We start from the raw sequence: 20,467 nt of genomic DNA, 5'->3' as shown, positions 1-20,467 counted from the left end.
TGTGTGCCAGTCTTTGTGTAAATTGATCCAGGGACTTAGGAAGGAATCCCAGATAAACACACAGCTTTATACAGACACACACACACACACACACACACACACACACACACAACACACAACACACAAAAGCCACTCTAGCCTCTGGCTTCATATATGTATGCTTTTGACACATATATTGAACACACCTCTCCTCCCCCTCTATGTGTCCACCTCTTCCTACCTCTACCTCTGTCTGTCCACCACATCCTTTCCCACCTCTATCTGTCTCTCTCCTTCTCCAACCCTCTCTGTCTCTTCATCTTCTCCTCTCCCTTTCTTTGGCCATTTCTTCCACCTCTGTCTCTCTGATCATATCCTCCTCCCCTTCTCTCTTTCAATCTCCACATCCCCCTCTTCCTTTCCTATCTGCCTACTGCCTTTCTATACCTTCCATTTGCCTCATGCATCTCCCCCTCCTGTTTCCTCTTTGTCCATTTCCTCCTCTATCCCTCTCAACCTGTCTCCAGAAATGATCATTGGCAAGTACAGCTCCCCAGCAACGTTCATTGGCAAGTACAGCCCCTACAATAAGTTCTAGAAAACAGGTGATACTACTCCTACAACAACTTCAGGGGCTAGAAAATCATTTATTTGCCTTTGACATACAGAATGCCATAGAAAGCATGTCGATAAACAAGGTCATTACTGCTCCAACACAACATGCTTGTAGTGCAGGGTAGCATACAAGCTAGGGCCCACAATACAATTTCTTGCCTCTTACATATTGGCTATCCTGCAAATTAGGTTGACTGGCATTCAAATTCTGTTCCCACACAATGTGCCTGTCATGCTGGGCAGTCTATATGCCAGAGGCTGGAAAAATATCTTTTTGCCCTTATCTCTGCTCCTATTGGAGCTAGGAGGTTATAAATCCCACAAAGATGGCACTCAGGAGGTCTGCTGTTTCTGTGCCGAATTTGGTTGAAATAAAATCCAGGGGTTTGGGAGGAGACCCCCAATGTACACACATACACTCTGTTTTTTTGTGGGCTTTACCCTGTAATGTAAGAGAATGGGACTCATTTGTTGTATGACACAATACATCCAATTAATGAAAAATATGATAAACTGTATCATGTTGTTTATATTATTATTATGCGACTATATTTCACACTTATTTTCCACTTCTTAATATTGTATCAAAGAATTATGAATTGTATGCCTATTGATGATAAATGTATGTGTCAATGTGAAAAATTATAAAATTTCAATAATTTGTCATAGTGTACTTATAAGTTTGTGATTGCTTGAAGCAAACTTGTCAAATTTGGATGAGTATTAGCAAGATTTTTGTGGTGCAATTGTTTTCATGTAAAATTAATAAACAGAAAGATCTGGAATAAACACAGAGTAATGTTGATTTGGTTATTAATATTGTAAAAAGTCCTGTAGATAATGCACTTTAAGTTGATGAATAAAATAATTAGGTGCAGAAATAATGTGCTTATAACTCTATTAATTATAGAAATGAAAATAATTAAGCATATTGGCTGAAATTTGCATATCTGTATGGTAATAGTTATATAGATATATGTTACAAAACTTGGCATAGAAACTCCAATCTTTTTAAAATTTGGTTTACATCAAACATTTTCTTCCTTTTGTAAAGTGTAATTCACACTTGAATATTTGTAAAAACACAATTTTTCATTGTAAAAAGTAACAGTTTCGATTGTACACTAGTAATCAGCTATTGTTACTACCTTATATATCCAACAGCAGCTGCAGCTACAAAAGACAGTTTGTGAGTGTTTGTTGAATATGTAATTCATCTGTTAAAGTCATGGTTCAGGTAATTTGTTACAAAATAATCTTGAAGACTGGAAAGGTCAAGAATTGGAAAAATTTGAGAATATCTTTGTTATATCTGTGAAGAGTAGATTGGAAGCTGCATAGAAATGTTGTCAATTTACTATTTACAATGGAGATCCCTGAACCTAATTATTCAACAATGAAGTACTAGTATTCACATTGTCTTTTTCTAACATTATCTGACTGAATACTTAATCATGGTGATACATATTATTTTAGTGTTCCAACTAAATCACCTGAAAAGTATATATTATTTTTTGCAAAAATCAAAAAGTACTATTTTATTTAAATACTTGGATAGTAATGTTAGAATCCTAGAGGGACACTAAATGTATGAGCATGCACGTACACTCGCATGTGCATGCCCATTCTCTCTCTCACATACACACAGTGTTAGAAAATTTAAAAATATGACATCTTGAAAGCAGAAGACTACATGATAACTCAATAAAAAAAGTTACAAATAACTAGATCTGCATATCAGAACAGAAAATAAAAAATGTAGTTCACAAGGCGAAATAATATAGTGCACAGGTTTGATAGAAAATGCAGTTTATTATGGAGAAGGTCTGCTCACATTAATCAAAAAGAAACTGTTGAAACAGCTATCAAAAAACTAGTAATTCATATTATATGTGGTATTATGCATTATAGTTAATTTATTCCTTCATTTTGATTGGATAGAGTGAATACTCACAAGTCCAGGTTGCATTAATTCTTCCAAGTACGAAATGCAGAGTCGGCGATCCCAGTCATCAGTTATATGTCCACCATACATAATCTCACCAAACAGATAACGCAGATCTTCCCATGGAACTTTAGAATTTGCTTCTAAATAGTTGTATAAGACATTCACACTAATTGTCAGGTCACCTGAAATATATTTTGCAATAATGTATTAAATTATGTAACAATATATTAAACACTTTAGAAAATGTATGGTCAGGGATTATGTTGCTTATAACTGAATTTCTGGTGTTAAAAATGAGATGTGGTAAGTATGTAATGAGACTGTGATCCTCCAATTGCTTAGCCACATGAGACAAGGTTGATATTAGCATTCAGTAAAGAGGAAAGGAGAGGTAAAGACGAAAGGATGTGGGTTTTAAGGCAGAGTGTTAGGAGTCATTCCAATCCCGGGAGCGGAAAGACTTACCTTAGGGGGAAAAAAGGACAGGTATACACTCGCATCCACACACATATCCATCCGCACACACACCATGGATGTGAAAGAATGGTGCTGAAAAACCTTACTCATGAACAAAAACACAATCAGGAGAACTAGACTTGCTCACATATACCATAACAGGTATCAAACACAGATCTTCAAACAAGACTTAGGTGTCGATGTATTGGAAGATCCTCAGTTCACACGTCCATGTGCGGATGGATATGTGTGTGGATGTGAATGTATACCTGTCCTTTTTGCCCCCTAAGGTAAGTCTTTCCGCTCCCGGGATTGGAATGACTCCTTACCCTCTCCCTAAAAACCCACATCCTTTCGTCTTTCCCTCTCCTTCCCTCTTTATATATCTATATATATATCTAAAAACAAAGATGATGTGACTTACCAAATGAAAGTGCTGGCAGGTCGACAGACACACAAACGAACACAAACATACACACAAAATTCAAGCTTTCGCAACACACTGTTGCCTCATCAGGAAACAGGGAAGGAGAGGGAAAGACGAAAGGATGTGGGTTTTAAGGGAGAGGGTAAGGAGTCATTCCAGTCCCGGGAGCGGAAAGACTTACCTTAGGGGGAAAAAAGGACGGGTACACACTCGCACACGCACACATATCCATCCACACATATACAGACACAAGCAGACATATTTAAAGACAAAGAGTTTGGGCAGAGATGTCAGTCGAGGCAGAAGTGCAGAGGCAAAGATGTTGTTGAATGACAGGTGAGGTATGAGTGGCGGCAACTTGAAATTAGCGGAGATTGAGGCCTGGTGGATAACAGGAAGAGAGGATATATTGAAGAGCAAGTTCCCATCTCCGGAGTTCGGATAGGTTAGTATTAGTAGGAAGTATCCAGATGACACGGACGGTGTAACACTGCGCCAAGATGTGCTGGTCGTGCACCAAGGCATGTTTAGCCACAGTGTGATCCTCATTGCCAACAAACACTGTCTGCCTGTGTCCATTCATGCGAATGGACAGTTTGTTGCTGGTCATTCCCACATAGAATGCATCACAGAGTAGGCAGGTCAGTTGGTAGATCACGTGGGTGCTTTCACACGTGGCTCTGCCTTTGATTGTGTACACCTTCCGGGTTACAGGACTGGAGTAGGTGGTGGTGGGAGGGTGCATGGGACAGGTTTTACACCGGGGGCGGTTACAAGGGTAGGAGCCAGAGGGTAGGGAAGGTGGTTTGGGGATTTCATAGGGATGAACTAAGAGGTTACGAAGGTTAGGTGGATGGCGGAAAGACACTGTTGGTGGAGTGGGGAGGATTTCATGAAGGATGGATCTCATTTCAGGGCAGGATTTGAGGAAGTCGTATCCCTGCTGGAGAGCCACATTCAGAATCTGATCCAGTCCCGGAAAGTATCCTGTCACAAGTGGGGCACTTTTGTGGTTCTTCTGTGGGAGGTTCTGGGTTTGAGAGGATGAGGAAGTGGCTCTGGTTATTTGCTTCTGTACCAGGTCGGGAGGGTAGTTGCGGGATGCGAAAGCTGTTGTCAGGTTGTTGGTGTAATGCTTCAGGGATTCCGGACTGGAGCAGATTCGTTTGCCACGAAGACCTAGGCTGTAGGGAAGGGACCGTTTGATGTGGAATGGGTGGCAGCTGTCGTAATGGAGGTACTGTTGCTTGTTGGTGGGTTTGATGTGGACGGACGTCTGAAGCTGGCCATTGGACAGGTGAAGATCAACATCAAGGAAAGTGGCTTGGGATTTGGAGTAGGACCAGGTGAATCTGATGGAACCAAAGGAGTTGAGGTTGGAGAGGAAATTCTGGAGTTCTTCTTCACTGTGAGTCCAGATCATGAAGATGTCGTCCGCCCCAGTAGCTGAGTGGTCAGCGTGACGGATTGCCGTCCTCTGGGCCCGGGTTCGATTCCCGGCTGGGTCGGAGATTTTCTCCGCTCAGGGACTGGGTGTTGTGTTGTGTTCATCATCATTTCATCCCCATCCGGCGTGCAGGTCGCCCAATGTGGCGCCGAATGTAATAACACCTGCGCCAAGGCGGCCGGACCTGCCCCGCGTGGGGCCTCCCGGCCAATGACGCCAAACGCTCATCATCATCATCATGAAGATGTCATCAATAAATCTGTACCAAACTTTGGGTTGGCAGGCCTGGGTAACCAAGAAGGCTTCCTCTAAGCGACCCATGAATAGGTTGGCGTACGAGGGGGCCATCCTGGTACCCATGGCTGTTCCCTTTAATTGTTGGTATGTCTGGTTTCCAAAAGTGAAGAAGTTGTGGGTCAGGATGAAGCTGGCTAAGGTAATGAGGAAAGAGGTTTTAGGTAGTGTGGCAGGTGATCGGCGTGAAAGGAAGTGCTCCATCGCAGCGAGGCCCTGGACGTGCGGGATATTTGTGTATAAGGAAGTGGCATCAATGGTGACAAGGATGGTTTCTGGGGGTAACGGACTGGGTAAGGATTCCAGGCGTTCGAGAAAGTGGTTGGTGTCTTTGATGAAGGATGGGAGACTGCATGTAATGGGTTGAAGGTGTTGATCCACGTACGCAGAGATACGTTCTGTGGGGGCTTGGTAACCAGCTACAATGGGGTGGCCGGGATGATTGGGTTTGTGAATTTTAGGAAGAAGGTAGAAGGTAGGGGTGCGGGGTGTCGGTGGTGTCAGGAGGTTGATGGAGTCAGGTGAAAGGTTTTGTAGGGGGCCTAAGGTTCTGAGGATTCCTTGAAGCTCTGCCTGGACATCAGGAATGGGATTACCTTGGCAAACTTTGTATGTGGTGTTGTCTGAAAGCTGACGGAGCCCCTCAGCCACATACTCCCGACGATCAAGTACCACGGTCGTGGAACCCTTGTCCGCCGGAAGAATGACGATGGATCGGTCAGCCTTCAGATCACGGATAGCCTGGGCTTCAGCAGTGGTGATGTTTGGAGTAGGATTAAGGTTTTTTAAGAAGGATTGAGAGGCAAGGCTGGAAGTCAGAAACAGAGGTTTCGGATTGGGAGAGAGGTTTGGAGGAAAGGTTAACTACTGAATTAGGGTGTTGTGGTGCCAGATTGTGTTGATCAGAATTTTGAGGTTTTGGAGGGAGTGGAGCTGGAAGTGGGAGATTGAGTAGATGGCAGAGACTGGGTTTGTGTGCAATGAGAGGTGGTTGAGGTTTGCTGGAAAGGTTGTGAAGGGTGAGTGAGTTGCCTTTCCGGAGGTGGGAAACCAGGAGATTGGATAGTTTTTTGAGGTGAAGGGTGGCATGGTGTTCTAATTGACGGTTGGCCTGTAGGAGGATGCTCTGAATAGCCGGTGTGGATGTGGGAGAGGAAAGATTGACGACTTTTATTAAGGATAGGAGTTGACGGGTGTGTTCATTGGCGGAGTTGATGAGTAGGTGAAGGATTAGGTGGGTGAGGGCAATGGATTGTTCAGTTTGGAACTGGTATAGGGACTGATGGAAAGAAGGGTTGCAGCCAGAGATGGGAACTTTAAGTGTGAGGCCTTTGGGGGTTATGCCAAATGTCAGACAAGCCTGAGAAAATAAAATATGTGAGCGTAATCTGGCTAGGGTGAAGGCATGTTTGCGGAGGGAATGTAAATAAAACTTAATGGGGTCGATGTGGGGGTGTTGTGAGGGTGACATGGTATTATAAGGTGGAAAGTTTAACATGAGGTTGAAATGAAAAAGAAAGATAGAAATATATGGGGATAGATAACTAGAAGCAATTGGAGATCTGGTATGAAAAAAGGCGAAAAAGTGTTGGTTAAGTTGATCCTGTGGTGAACTTGGGTTGGTAGACAGCGATGTGCAAAAAGGTTAGGTGGTTGTGTTGCCGCTAAATCACGTTAAAGGACGGAGAAATTCGGGAAAATTTCGAGAAAATTTCGAAAAAACGTATTAAAGGAGTGGTGTTGTGGTGAAAGATTACGAAAATGGGGCTAACAATTGTAGAAATAATGACGTTAAAACCTGTGGGGAGCGGCTAAAATGATCAGTGATGTGCGAAAAACGGAAGTGGAAATAAAGTTAAAGTTATTAGAACTAGCCGAAATGGTTGTTAAAAACGTGAAAGCAGCTGTTATTGAACTAGAAACGGTGGATTTTATAGCAGCGGTAGTGTTGAAAGCGGATTTTTTTTTTTTTTTTTTTTTTTTTTTTATGGTTGGGAAGTGGGTTACGGATTGTTGAGCATATATAGGCGGGATAAAATTGTATAGTAGATTACGGTAAAAGGGGAAGGTGAATACAAAGTGAAACTACTGGTAAAAACAGAAAGAGAAAATAAAGAGAAAAAAGAGAAATAAGACGACAGGAAAGATTTCGAAATGCAAAGGCGACAATAACAAACGTAATTGTTGGGTTCAAATTAATGATATGGTTGTAATAGAAGGAAACATTCCACAAAGGAAAAATATACCTAAAAACAAAGATGATGTGACTTACCAAATGAAAGTGCTGGCAGGTCGACAGACACACAAACGAACACAAACATACACACAAAATTCAAGCTTTCGCAACAAACTGTTGCCTCATCAGGAAAGAGGGAAGGAGAGGGAAAGACGAAAGGATGTGGGTTTTAAGGGAGAGGGTAAGGAGTCATTCCAGTCCCGGGAGCAGAAAGACTTACCTTAGGGGGAAAAAAGGACGGGTACACACTCGCACACGCACACATATCCATCAACACATATACAGACACAAGCAGACATATTTAAAGACAAAGAGTTTGGGCAGAGATGTCAGTCGAGGCAGAAGTGCAGAGGCAAAGATGTTGTTGAATGACAGGTGAGGTATGAGTGGCGGCAACTTGAAATTAGCGGAGATTGAGGCCTGGTGGATAACGGGAAGAGAGGATATATTGAAGAGCAAGTTCCCATCTCCGGAGTTCGGATAGGTTGGTGTTAGTAGGAAGTATCCAGATAACCTGGACGGTGTAACACTGCGCCAAGATGTGCTGGTTGTGCACCAAGGCATGTTTAGCCACAGGGTGATCCTCATTACCAACAAACACTGTCTGCCTGTGTCCATTCATGCGAATGGACAGTTTGTTGCTGGTCATTCCCACATAGAATGCATCACAGTGTAGGCAGGTCAGTTGGTAGATCACGTGGGTGCTTTCACACGTGGCTCTGCCTTTGATTGTGTACACCTTCCAGGTTACAGGACTGGAGTAGGTGGTGGTGGGAGGGTGCATGGGACAGGTTTTACACCGGGGGCGGTTACAAGGGTAGGAGCCAGAGGGTAGGGAAGGTGGTTTGGGGATTTCATAGGGATGAACTAAGAGGTTACGAAGGTTAGGTGGACGGCGGAAAGACACTCTTGGTGGAGTGTGGAGGATTTCATGAAGGATGGATCTCATTTCAGGGCAGGATTTGAGGAAGTCGTATCCCTGCTGGAGAGCCACATTCAGAATCTGATCCAGTCCCGGAAAGTATCCTGTCACAAGTGGGGCACTTTTGTGGTTCTTCTGTGGGAGGTTTTGGGTTTGAGAGGATGAGGAAGTGGCTCTGGTTATTTGCTTCTGTACCAGGTCGGGAGGGTAGTTGCGGGATGCAAAAGCTGTTGTCAGGTTGTTGGTGTAATGCTTCAGGGATTCCGGACTGGAGCAGATTCGTTTGCCACGAAGACCTAGGCTGTAGGGAAGGGACCGTTTGATGTGGAATGGGTGGCAGCTGTCGTAATGGAGGTACTGTTGCTTGTTGGTGGGTTTGATGTGGACGGACGTGTGAAGCTGGCCATTGGACAGGTGAAGGTCAACATCAAGGAAAGTGGCATGGGATTTGGAGTAGGACCAGGTGAATCTGATGGAACCAAAGGAGTTGAGGTTGGAGAGGAAATTCTGGAGTTCTTCTTCACTGTGAGTCCAGATCATGAAGATGTCATCAATAAATCTGTACCAAACTTTGGGTTGGCAGGCCTGGGTAACCAAGAAGGCCTCCTCTAAGTGACCCATGAATAGGTTGGCGTACGAGGGGGCCATCCTGGTACCCATGGCTGTTCCCTTTAATTGTTGGTATGTCTGGTTTTCAAAAGTGAAGAAGTTGTGGGTCAGGATGAAGCTGGCTAAGGTAATGAGGAAAGAGGTTTTAGGTAGGGTGGCAGGTTATTGGCGTGAAAGGAAGTGCTCCATCGCAGCGAGGCCCTGGATGTGCGGGATATTTGTGTATAAAGAAGTGGCATCAATAGTTACAAGGATGGTTTCTGGGGGTAACGGATTGGGTAAGGATTCCAGGCGTTCGAGAAAGTGGTTGGTGTCTTTGATGAAGGATGGGAGACTGCATGTAATGGGTTGAAGGTGTTGATCTACGTAGGCAGAGATACGTTCTGTGGGGGCTTGGTAACCAGCTACAATGGGGCGGCCGGGATGATTGGGTTTGTGAATTTTAGGAAGAAGGTAGAAGGTAGGGGTGCGGGGTGTCGGTGGGGTCAGGAGGTTGATGGAGTCAGGTGAAAGGTTTTGTAGGGGGCCTAAGGTTCTGAGGATTCCTTGAGGCTCTGACTGGACATCAGGAATGGGATTACCTTGGCAAACTTTGTATGTGGTGTTGTCTGAAAGCTGACGCAGTCCCTCAGCCACATACTCCCGACGATCAAGTACCACGGTCGTGGAACCCTTGTCCGCCGGAAGAATGACGATGGACCGGTCAGCCTTCAGATCACGGATAGCCTGGGCTTCAGCAGTGGTGATGTTGGGAGTAGGATTAAGGTTTTTTAAGAAGGATTGAGAGGCAAGGCTGGAAGTCAGAAATTCCTGGAAGGTTTGGAGAGGGTGATTTTGAGGAAGAGGAAGTGGGTCCCGCTGTGACGGAGGACGGAACTGTTCCAGGCAGGGTTCAATTTGGATAGTGTCTTGGGGAGCTGGATCATTAGGGGTAGGATTAGGATCATTTTTCTTCGTGGCAAAGTGATACTTCCAGCAGAGAGTACGAGTGTAGGACAGTAAATCTTTGACGAGGGCTGTTTGGTTGAATCTGGGAGTGGGGCTGAAGGTGAGGCCTTTGGATAGGACAGAGGTTTCGGATTGGGAGAGAGGTTTGGAGGAAAGGTTAACTACTGAATTAGGGTGTTGTGGTGCCAGATTGTGTTGATCAGAATTTTGAGGTTTTGGAGGGAGTGGAGCTGGAAGTGGGAGATTGAGTAGATGGCAGAGACTGGGTTTGTGTGCAATGAGAGGTGGTTGAGGTTTGCTGGAAAGGTTGTGAAGGGTGAGTGAGTTGCCTTTCCGGAGGTGGGAAACCAGGAGATTGGATAGTTTTTTGAGGTGAAGGGTGGCATGGTGTTCTAATTGACGGTTGGCCTGTAGGAGGATGCTCTGAATAGCCGGTGTGGATGTGGGAGAGGAAAGATTGACGACTTTTATTAAGGATAGGAGTTGACGGGTGTGTTCATTGGCGGAGTTGATGAGTAGGTGAAGGATTAGGTGGGTGAGGGCAATGGATTGTTCAGTTTGGAACTGGTATAGGGACTGATGGAAAGAAGGGTTGCAGCCAGAGATGGGAACTTTAAGTGTGAGGCCTTTGGGGGTTATGCCAAATGTCAGACAAGCCTGAGAAAATAAAATATGTGAGCGTAATCTGGCTAGGGTGAAGGCATGTTTGCGGAGGGAATGTAAATAAAACTTAATGGGGTCGTTGTGGGGGTGTTGTGAGGGTGACATGGTATTAGAAGGTGGAAAGTTTAACATGAGGTTGAAATGAAAAAGAAAGATAGAAATATATGGGGATAGATAACTAGAAGCAATTGGAGATCTGGTATGAAAAAAGGCGAAAAAGTGTTGGTTAAGTTGATCCTGTGGTGAACTTGGGTTGGTAGACAGCGATGTGCAAAAAGGTTAGGTGGTTGTGTTGCCGCTAAATCACGTTAAAGGACGGAGAAATTCGGGAAAATTTCGAGAAAATTTCGAAAAAACGTATTAAAGGAGTGGTGTTGTGGTGAAAGATTACGAAAATGGGGCTAACAATTGTAGAAATAATGACGTTAAAACCTGTGGGGAGCGGCTAAAATGATCAGTGATGTGCGAAAAACGGAAGTGGAAATAAAGTTAAAGTTATTAGAACTAGCCGAAATGGTTGTTAAAAACGTGAAAGCAGCTGTTATTGAACTAGAAACGGTGGATTTTATAGCAGCGGTAGTGTTGAAAGCGGATTTTTTTTTTTTTTTTTTTTTTTTTTTTTTTTTTTTTTTTTTTTTTTTTTTGTTGGGAAGTGGGTTACGGATTGTTGAGCATATATAGGCGGGATAAAATTGTATAGTAGATTACGGTAAAAGGGGAAGGTGAATACAAAGTGAAACTACTGGTAAAAACAGAAAGAGAAAATAAAGAGAAAAAAGAGAAATAAGACGACAGGAAAGATTTCGAAATGCAAAGGCGACAATAACAAACGTAATTGTTGGGTTCAAATTAATGATATGGTTGTAATAGAAGGAAACATTCCACGAAGGAAAAATATACCTAAAAACAAAGATGATGTGACTTACCAAATGAAAGTGCTGGCAGGTCGACAGACACACAAACGAACACAAACATACACACAAAATTCAAGCTTTCGCAACAAACTGTTGCCTCATCAGTAAAGAGGGAAGGAGAGGGAAAGACGAAAGGATGTGGGTTTTAAGGGAGAGGGTAAGGAGTCATTCCAGTCCCGGGAGCAGAAAGACTTACCTTAGGGGGAAAAAAGGACGGGTATACACTCGCACACATATCCATCCACACATATACAGACACAAGCAGACATATTTAAAGACAAAGAGTTTGGGCAGAGATGTCAGTCGAGGCAGAAGTGCAGAGGCAAAGATGTTGTTGAATGTAGGTGAGGTATGAGTGGCGGCAACTTGAAATTAGCGGAGATTGAGGCCTGGTGGATAACGGGAAGAGAGGATATATTGAAGAGCAAGTTCCCATCTCCGGAGTTCGGATAGGTTGGTGTTAGTAGGAAGTATCCAGATAACCTGGACGGTGTAACACTGCGCCAAGATGTGCTGGTTGTGCACCAAGGCATGTTTAGCCACAGGGTGATCCTCATTACCAACAAACACTGTCTGCCTGTGTCCATTCATGCGAATGGACAGTTTGTTGCTGGTCATTCCCACATAGAATGCATCACAGTGTAGGCAGGTCAGTTGGTAGATCACGTGGGTGCTTTCACACGTGGCTCTGCCTTTGATTGTGTACACCTTCCAGGTTACAGGACTGGAGTAGGTGGTGGTGGGAGGGTGCATGGGACAGGTTTTACACCGGGGGCGGTTACAAGGGTAGGAGCCAGAGGGTAGGGAAGGTGGTTTGGGGATTTCATAGGGATGAACTAAGAGGTTACGAAGGTTAGGTGGACGGCGGAAAGACACTCTTGGTGGAGTGTGGAGGATTTCATGAAGGATGGATCTCATTTCAGGGCAGGATTTGAGGAAGTCGTATCCCTGCTGGAGAGCCACATTCAGAATCTGATCCAGTCCCGGAAAGTATCCTGTCACAAGTGGGGCACTTTTGTGGTTCTTCTGTGGGAGGTTTTGGGTTTGAGAGGATGAGGAAGTGGCTCTGGTTATTTGCTTCTGTACCAGGTCGGGAGGGTAGTTGCGGGATGCAAAAGCTGTTGTCAGGTTGTTGGTGTAATGCTTCAGGGATTCCAGACTGGAGCAGATTCGTTTGCCACGAAGACCTAGGCTGTAGGGAAGGGACCGTTTGATGTGGAATGGGTGGCAGCTGTCGTAATGGAGGTACTGTTGCTTGTTGGTGGGTTTGATGTGGACGGACGTGTGAAGCTGGCCATTGGACAGGTGAAGGTCAACATCAAGGAAAGTGGCATGGGATTTGGAGTAGGACCAGGTGAATCTGATGGAACCAAAGGAGTTGAGGTTGGAGAGGAAATTCTGGAGTTCTTCTTCACTGTGAGTCCAGATCATGAAGATGTCATCAATAAATCTGTACCAAACTTTGGGTTGGCAGGCCTGGGTAACCAAGAAGGCCTCCTCTAAGTGACCCATGAATAGGTTGGCGTACGAGGGGGCCATCCTGGTACCCATGGCTGTTCCCTTTAATTGTTGGTATGTCTGGTTTTCAAAAGTGAAGAAGTTGTGGGTCAGGATGAAGCTGGCTAAGGTAATGAGGAAAGAGGTTTTAGGTAGGGTGGCAGGTGATCGGCGTGAAAGGAAGTGCTCCATCGCAGCGAGGCCCTGGACGTGCGGGATATTTGTGTATAAAGAAGTGGCATCAATAGTTACAAGGATGGTTTCTGGGGGTAACGGATTGGGTAAGGATTCCAGGCGTTCGAGAAAGTGGTTGGTGTCTTTGATGAAGGATGGGAGACTGCATGTAATGGGTTGAAGGTGTTGATCTACGTAGGCAGAGATACGTTCTGTGGGGGCTTGGTAACCAGCTACAATGGGGCGGCCGGGATGATTGGGTTTGTGAATTTTAGGAAGAACGTAGAAGGTAGGGGTGCGGGGTGTCGGTGGGGTCAGGAGGTTGATGGAGTCAGGTGAAAGGTTTTGTAGGGGGCCTAAGGTTCTGAGGATTCCTTGAGGCTCTGCCTGGACATCAGGAATGGGATTACCTTGGCAAACTTTGTATGTGGTGTTGTCTGAAAGCTGACGCAGTCCCTCAGCCACATACTCCCGACGATCAAGTACCACGGTCGTGGAACCCTTGTCCGCCGGAAGAATGACGATGGACCGGTCAGCCTTCAGATCACGGATAGCCTGGGCTTCAGCAGTGGTGATGTTGGGAGTAGGATTAAGGTTTTTTAAGAAGGATTGAGAGGCAAGGCTGGAAGTCAAAAATTCCTGGAAGGTTTGGAGAGGGTGATTTTGAGGAAGAGGAGGTGGGTCCCGCTGTGACGGAGGACGGAACTGTTCCAGGCAGGGTTCAATTTGGATAGTGTCTTGGGGAGCTGGATCATTTGGGGTAGGATTAGGATCATTTTTCTTCGTGGCAAAGTGATACTTCCAGCAGAGAGTACGAGTGTAGGACAGTAAATCTTTGACGAGGGCTGTTTGGTTGAATCTGGGAGTGGGGCTGAAGGTGAGGCCTTTGGATAGGACAGAGGTTTCGGATTGGGAGAGAGGTTTGGAGGAAAGGTTAACTACTGAATTAGGGTGTTGTGGTGCCAGATTGTGTTGATCAGAATTTTGAGGTTTTGGAGGGAGTGGAGCTGGAAGTGGGAGATTGAGTAGATGGCAGAGACTGGGTTTGTGTGCAATGAGAGGTGGTTGAGGTTTGCTGGAAAGGTTGTGAAGGGTGAGTGAGTTGCCTTTCCGGAGGTGGGAAACCAGGAGATTGGATAGTTTTTTGAGGTGAAGGGTGGCATGGTGTTCTAATTGACGGTTGGCCTGTAGGAGGATGCTCTGAATAGCCGGTGTGGATGTGGGAGAGGAAAGATTGACGACTTTTATTAAGGATAGGAGTTGACGGGTGTGTTCATTGGCGGAGTTGATGTGTAGGTGAAGGATTAGGTGGGTGAGGGCAATGGATTGTTCAGTTTGGAACTGGTATAGGGACTGATGGAAAGAAGGGTTGCAGCCAGAGATGGGAACTTTAAGTGTGAGGCCTTTGGGGGTTATGCCAAATGTCAGACAAGCCTGAGAAAATAAAATATGTCAGCGTAATCTGGCTAGGGTGAAGGCATGTTTGCGGAGGGAATGTAAATAAAACTTAATGGGGTCGTTGTGGGGGTGTTGTGAGGGTGACATGGTATTAGAAGGTGGAAAGTTTAACATGAGGTTGAAATGAAAAAGAAAGATAGAAATATATGGGGATAGATAACTAGAAGCAATTGGAGATCTGGTATGAAAAAAGGCGAAAAAGTGTTGGTTAAGTTGATCCTGTGGTGAACTTGGGTTGGTAGACAGCGATGTGCAAAAAGGTTAGGTGGTTGTGTTGCCGCTAAATCACGTTAAAGGACGGAGAAATTCGGGAAAATTTCGAGAAAATTTCGAAAAAACGTATTAAAGGAGTGGTGTTGTGGTGAAAGATTACGAAAATGGGGCTAACAATTGTAGAAATAATGACGTTAAAACCTGTGGGGAGCGGCTAAAATGATCAGTGATGTGCGAAAAACGGAAGTGGAAATAAAGTTAAAGTTATTAGAACTAGCCGAAATGGTTGTTAAAAACGTGAAAGCAGCTGTTATTGAACTAGAAACGGTGGATTTTATAGCAGCGGTAGTGTTGAAAGCGGAATTTTTTTTTTTTTTTTTTTTTTTATGGTTGGGAAGTGGGTTACGGATTGTTGAGCATATATAGGCGGGATAAAATTGTATAGTAGATTACGGTAAAAGGGGAAGGTGAATACAAAGTGAAACTACTGGTAAAAACAGAAAGAGAAAATAAAGAGAAAAAAGAGAAATAAGACGACAGGAAAGATTTCGAAATGCAAAGGCGACAATAACAAACGTAATTGTTGGGTTCAAATTAATGATATGGTTATAATAGAAGGAAACATTCCACGAAGGAAAAATATACCTAAAAACAAAGATGATGTGACTTACCAAATGAAAGTGCTGGCAGGTCGACAGACACACAAACGAACACAAACATACACACAAAATTCAAGCTTTCGCAACAAACTGTTGCCTCATCAGGAAAGAGGGAAGGAGAGGGAAAGACGAAAGGATGTGGGTTTTAAGGGAGAGGGTAAGGAGTCATTCCAGTCCCGGGAGCGGAAAGACTTACCTTAGGGGGAAAAAAGGACGGGTATACACTCGCACACATATCCATCCACACATATACAGACACAAGCAGACATATTTAAAGACAAAGAGTTTGGGCAGAGATGTCAGTCGAGGCAGAAGTGCAGAGGCAAAGATGTTGTTGAATGTAGGTGAGGTATGAGTGGCGGCAACTTGAAATTAGTGGAGATTGAGGCCTGGTGGATAACGGGAAGAGAGGATATATTGAAGAGCAAGTTCCCATCTCCGGAGTTCGGATAGGTTGGTGTTAGTAGGAAGTATCCAGATAACCTGGACGGTGTAACACTGCGCCAAGATGTGCTGGTTGTGCACCAAGGCATGTTTAGCCACAGGGTGATCCTCATTACCAACAAACACTGTCTGCCTGTGTCCATTCATGCGAATGGACAGTTTGTTGCTGGTCATTCCCACATAGAATGCATCACAGTGTAGGCAGGTCAGTTGGTAGATCACGTGGGTGCTTTCACACGTGGCTCTGCCTTTGATTGTGTACACCTTCCAGGTTACAGGACTGGAGTAGGTGGTGGTGGGAGGGTGCATGGGACAGGTTTTACACCGTGGGCGGTTACAAGGGTAGGAGCCAGAGGGTAGGGAAGGTGGTTTGGGGATTTCATAGGGATGAACTAAGAGGTTACGAAGGTTAGGTGGACGGCGGAAAGACACTCTTGGTGGAGTGTGGAGGATTTCATGAAGGATGGATCTCATTTCAGGGCAGGATTTGAGGAAGTCGTATCCCTGCTGGAGAGCCACATTCAGAATCTGATCCAGTCCCGGAAAGTATCCTGTCACAAGTGGGGCACTTTTGTGGTTCTTCTGTGGGAGGTTTTGGGTTTGAGAGGATGAGGAAGTGGCTCTGGTTATTTGCTTCTGTACCAGGTCGGGAGGGTAGTTGCGGGATGCAAAAGCTGTTGTCAGGTTGTTGGTGTAATGCTTCAGGGATTCCGGACTGGAGCAGATTCGTTTGCCACGAAGACCTAGGCTGTAGGGAAGGGACCGTTTGATGTGGAATGGGTGGCAGCTGTCGTAATGGAGGTACTGTTGCTTGTTGGTGGGTTTGATGTGGACGGACGTGTGAAGCTGGCCATTGGACAGGTGAAGGTCAACATCAAGGAAAGTGGCATGGGATTTGGAGTAGGACCAGGTGAATCTGATGGAACCAAAGGAGTTGAGGTTGGAGAGGAAATTCTGGAGTTCTTCTTCACTGTGAGTCCAGATCATGAAGATGTCTTCAATAAATCTGTACCAAACTTTGGGTTGGCAGGCCTGGGTAACCAAGAAGGCCTCCTCTAAGTGACCCATGAATAGGTTGGCGTACGAGGGGGCCATCCTGGTACCCATGGCTGTTCCCTTTAATTGTTGGTATGTCTGGTTTTCAAAAGTGAAGAAGTTGTGGGTCAGGATGAAGCTGGCTAAGGTAATGAGGAAAGAGGTTTTAGGTAGGGTGGCAGGTGATCGGCGTGAAAGGAAGTGCTCCATCGCAGCGAGGCCCTGGATGTGCGGGATATTTGTGTATAAAGAAGTGGCATCAATAGTTACAAGGATGGTTTCTGGGGGTAACGGATTGGGTAAGGATTCCAGGCGTTCGAGAAAGTGGTTGGTGTCTTTGATGAAGGATGGGAGACTGCATGTAATGGGTTGAAGGTGTTGATCTACGTAGGCAGAGATACGTTCTGTGGGGGCTTGGTAACCAGCTACAATGGGGCGGCCGGGATGATTGGGTTTGTGAATTTTAGGAAGAAGGTAGAAGGTAGGGGTGCGGGGTGTCGGTGGGGTCAGGAGGTTGATGGAGTCAGGTGAAAGGTTTTGTAGGGGGCCTAAGGTTCTGAGGATTCCTTGAGGCTCTGCCTGGACATCAGGAATGGGATTACCTTGGCAAACTTTGTATGTGGTGTTGTCTGAAAGCTAACGCAGTCCCTCAGCCACATACTCCCGACGATCAAGTACCACGGTCGTGGAACCCTTGTCCGCCGGAAGAATGACGATGGACCGGTCAGCCTTCAGATCACGGATAGCCTGGGCTTCAGCAGTGGTGATGTTGGGAGTAGGATTAAGGTTTTTTAAGAAGGATTGAGAGGCAAGGCTGGAAGTCAAAAATTCCTGGAAGGTTTGGAGAGGGTGATTTTGAGGAAGAGGAGGTGGGTCCCGCTGTGACGGAGGACGGAACTGTTCCAGGCAGGGTTCAATTTGGATAGTGTCTTGGGGAGCTGGATCATTAGGGGTAGGATTAGGATCATTTTTCTTCGTGGCAAAGTGATACTTCCAGCAGAGAGTACGAGTGTAGGACAGTAAATCTTTGACGAGGGCTGTTTGGTTGAATCTGGGAGTGGGGCTGAAGGTGAGGCCTTTGGATAGGACAGAGGTTTCGGATTGGGAGAGAGGTTTGGAGGAAAGGTTAACTACTGAATTAGGGTGTTGTGGTGCCAGATTGTGTTGATCAGAATTTTGAGGTTTTGGAGGGAGTGGAGCTGGAAGTGGGAGATTGAGTAGATGGCAGAGACTGGGTTTGTGTGCAATGAGAGGTGGTTGAGGTTTGCTGGAAAGGTTGTGAAGGGTGAGTGAGTTGCCTTTCCGGAGGTGGGAAACCAGGAGATTGGATAGTTTTTTGAGGTGAAGGGTGGCATGGTGTTCTAATTGACGGTTGGCCTGTAGGAGGATGCTCTGAATAGCCGGTGTGGATGTGGGAGAGGAAAGATTGACGACTTTTATTAAGGATAGGAGTTGACGGGTGTGTTCATTGGCGGAGTTGATGTGTGGGTGAAGGATTAGGTGGGTGAGGGCAATGGATTGTTCAGTTTGGAACTGGTATAGGGACTGATGGAAAGAAGGGTTGCAGCCAGAGATGGGAACTTTAAGTGTGAGGCCTTTGGGGGTTATGCCAAATGTCAGACAAGCCTGAGAAAATAAAATATGTCAGCGTAATCTGGCTAGGGTGAAGGCATGTTTGCGGAGGGAATGTAAATAAAACTTAATGGGGTCGTTGTGGGGGTGTTGTGAGGGTGACATGGTATTAGAAGGTGGAAAGTTTAACATGAGGTTGAAATGAAAAAGAAAGATAGAAATATATGGGGATAGATAACTAGAAGCAATTGGAGATCTGGTATGAAAAAAGGCGAAAAAGTGTTGGTTAAGTTGATCCTGTGGTGAACTTGGGTTGGTAGACAGCGATGTGCAAAAAGGTTAGGTGGTTGTGTTGCCGCTAAATCACGTTAAAGGACGGAGAAATTCGGGAAAATTTCGAGAAAATTTCGAAAAAACGTATTAAAGGAGTGGTGTTGTGGTGAAAGATTACGAAAATGGGGCTAACAATTGTAGAAATAATGACGTTAAAACCTGTGGGGAGCGGCTAAAATGATCAGTGATGTGCGAAAAACGGAAGTGGAAATAAAGTTAAAGTTATTAGAACTAGCCGAAATGGTTGTTAAAAACGTGAAAGCAGCTGTTATTGAACTAGAAACGGTGGATTTTATAGCAGCGGTAGTGTTGAAAGCGGAATTTTTTTTTTTTTTTTTTTTTTTTTTTATGGTTGGGAAGTGGGTTACGGATTGTTGAGCATATATAGGCGGGATAAAATTGTATAGTAGATTACGGTAAAAGGGGAAGGTGAATACAAAGTGAAACTACTGGTAAAAACAGAAAGAGAAAATAAAGAGAAAAAAGAGAAATAAGACGACAGGAAAGATTTCGAAATGCAAAGGCGACAATAACAAACGTAATTGTTGGGTTCAAATTAATGATATGGTTATAATAGAAGGAAACATTCCACGAAGGAAAAATATACCTAAAAACAAAGATGATGTGACTTACCAAATGAAAGTGCTGGCAGGTCGACAGACACACAAACGAACACAAACATACACACAAAATTCAAGCTTTCGCAACAAACTGTTGCCTCATCAGGAAAGAGGGAAGGAGAGGGAAAGACGAAAGGATGTGGGTTTTAAGGGAGAGGGTAAGGAGTCATTCCAGTCCCGGGAGCGGAAAGACTTACCTTAGGGGGAAAAAAGGACGGGTACACACTCGCACACGCACACATATCCATCCACACATATACAGACACAAGCAGACATATTTAAAGACAAAGAGTTTGGGCAGAGATGTCAGTCGAGGCAGAAGTGCAGAGGCAAAGATGTTGTTGAATGACAGGTGAGGTATGAGTGGCGGCAACTTGAAATTAGCGGAGATTGAGGCCTGGTGGATAACGGGAAGAGAGGATATATTGAAGAGCAAGTTCCCATCTCCGGAGTTCGGATAGGTTGGTGTTAGTAGGAAGTATCCAGATAACCTGGACAGTGTAACACTGCGCCAAGATGTGCTGGTTGTGCACCAAGGCATGTTTAGCCACAGGGTGATCCTCATTACCAACAAACACTGTCTGCCTGTGTCCATTCATGCGAATGGACAGTTTGTTGCTGGTCATTCCCACATAGAATGCATCACAGTGTAGGCAGGTCAGTTGGTAGATCACGTGGGTGCTTTCACACGTGGCTCTGCCTTTGATTGTGTACACCTTCCAGGTTACAGGACTGGAGTAGGTGGTGGTGGGAGGGTGCATGGGACAGGTTTTACACCGGGGGCGGTTACAAGGGTAGGAGCCAGAGGGTAGGGAAGGTGGTTTGGGGATTTCATAGGGATGAACTAAGAGGTTACGAAGGTTAGGTGGACGGCGGAAAGACACTCTTGGTGGAGTGTGGAGGATTTCATGAAGGATGGATCTCATTTCAGGGCAGGATTTGAGGAAGTCGTATCCCTGCTGGAGAGCCACATTCAGAATCTGATCCAGTCCCGGAAAGTATCC

At 45.1% G+C, this 20,467-nt stretch overlaps 1 protein-coding gene across 1 annotated transcript in view; it reads right to left on the bottom strand.

The window, feature by feature from the left end:
• The window catches only part of LOC126176568 (dynein beta chain, ciliary), a 790,269-nt gene that overhangs the window by 51,733 nt on the left and 718,069 nt on the right, over positions 1–20,467 (bottom strand). The window contains exon 75 of the mRNA XM_049923728.1: positions 2,549–2,724. Within this exon, the coding sequence (XP_049779685.1) occupies positions 2,549–2,724 (176 nt within the window). The remainder of the gene's footprint in view (positions 1–2,548; positions 2,725–20,467) is intronic.

Source organism: Schistocerca cancellata, chromosome 3, assembly GCF_023864275.1.
Source record: "Schistocerca cancellata isolate TAMUIC-IGC-003103 chromosome 3, iqSchCanc2.1, whole genome shotgun sequence".
Taxonomy (NCBI): Eukaryota; Metazoa; Arthropoda; class Insecta; order Orthoptera; family Acrididae; genus Schistocerca; species Schistocerca cancellata.
The sequence above is the reverse complement of the archived record's forward strand: the minus strand, read 5'-3'. Positions and strand labels throughout refer to the sequence as shown.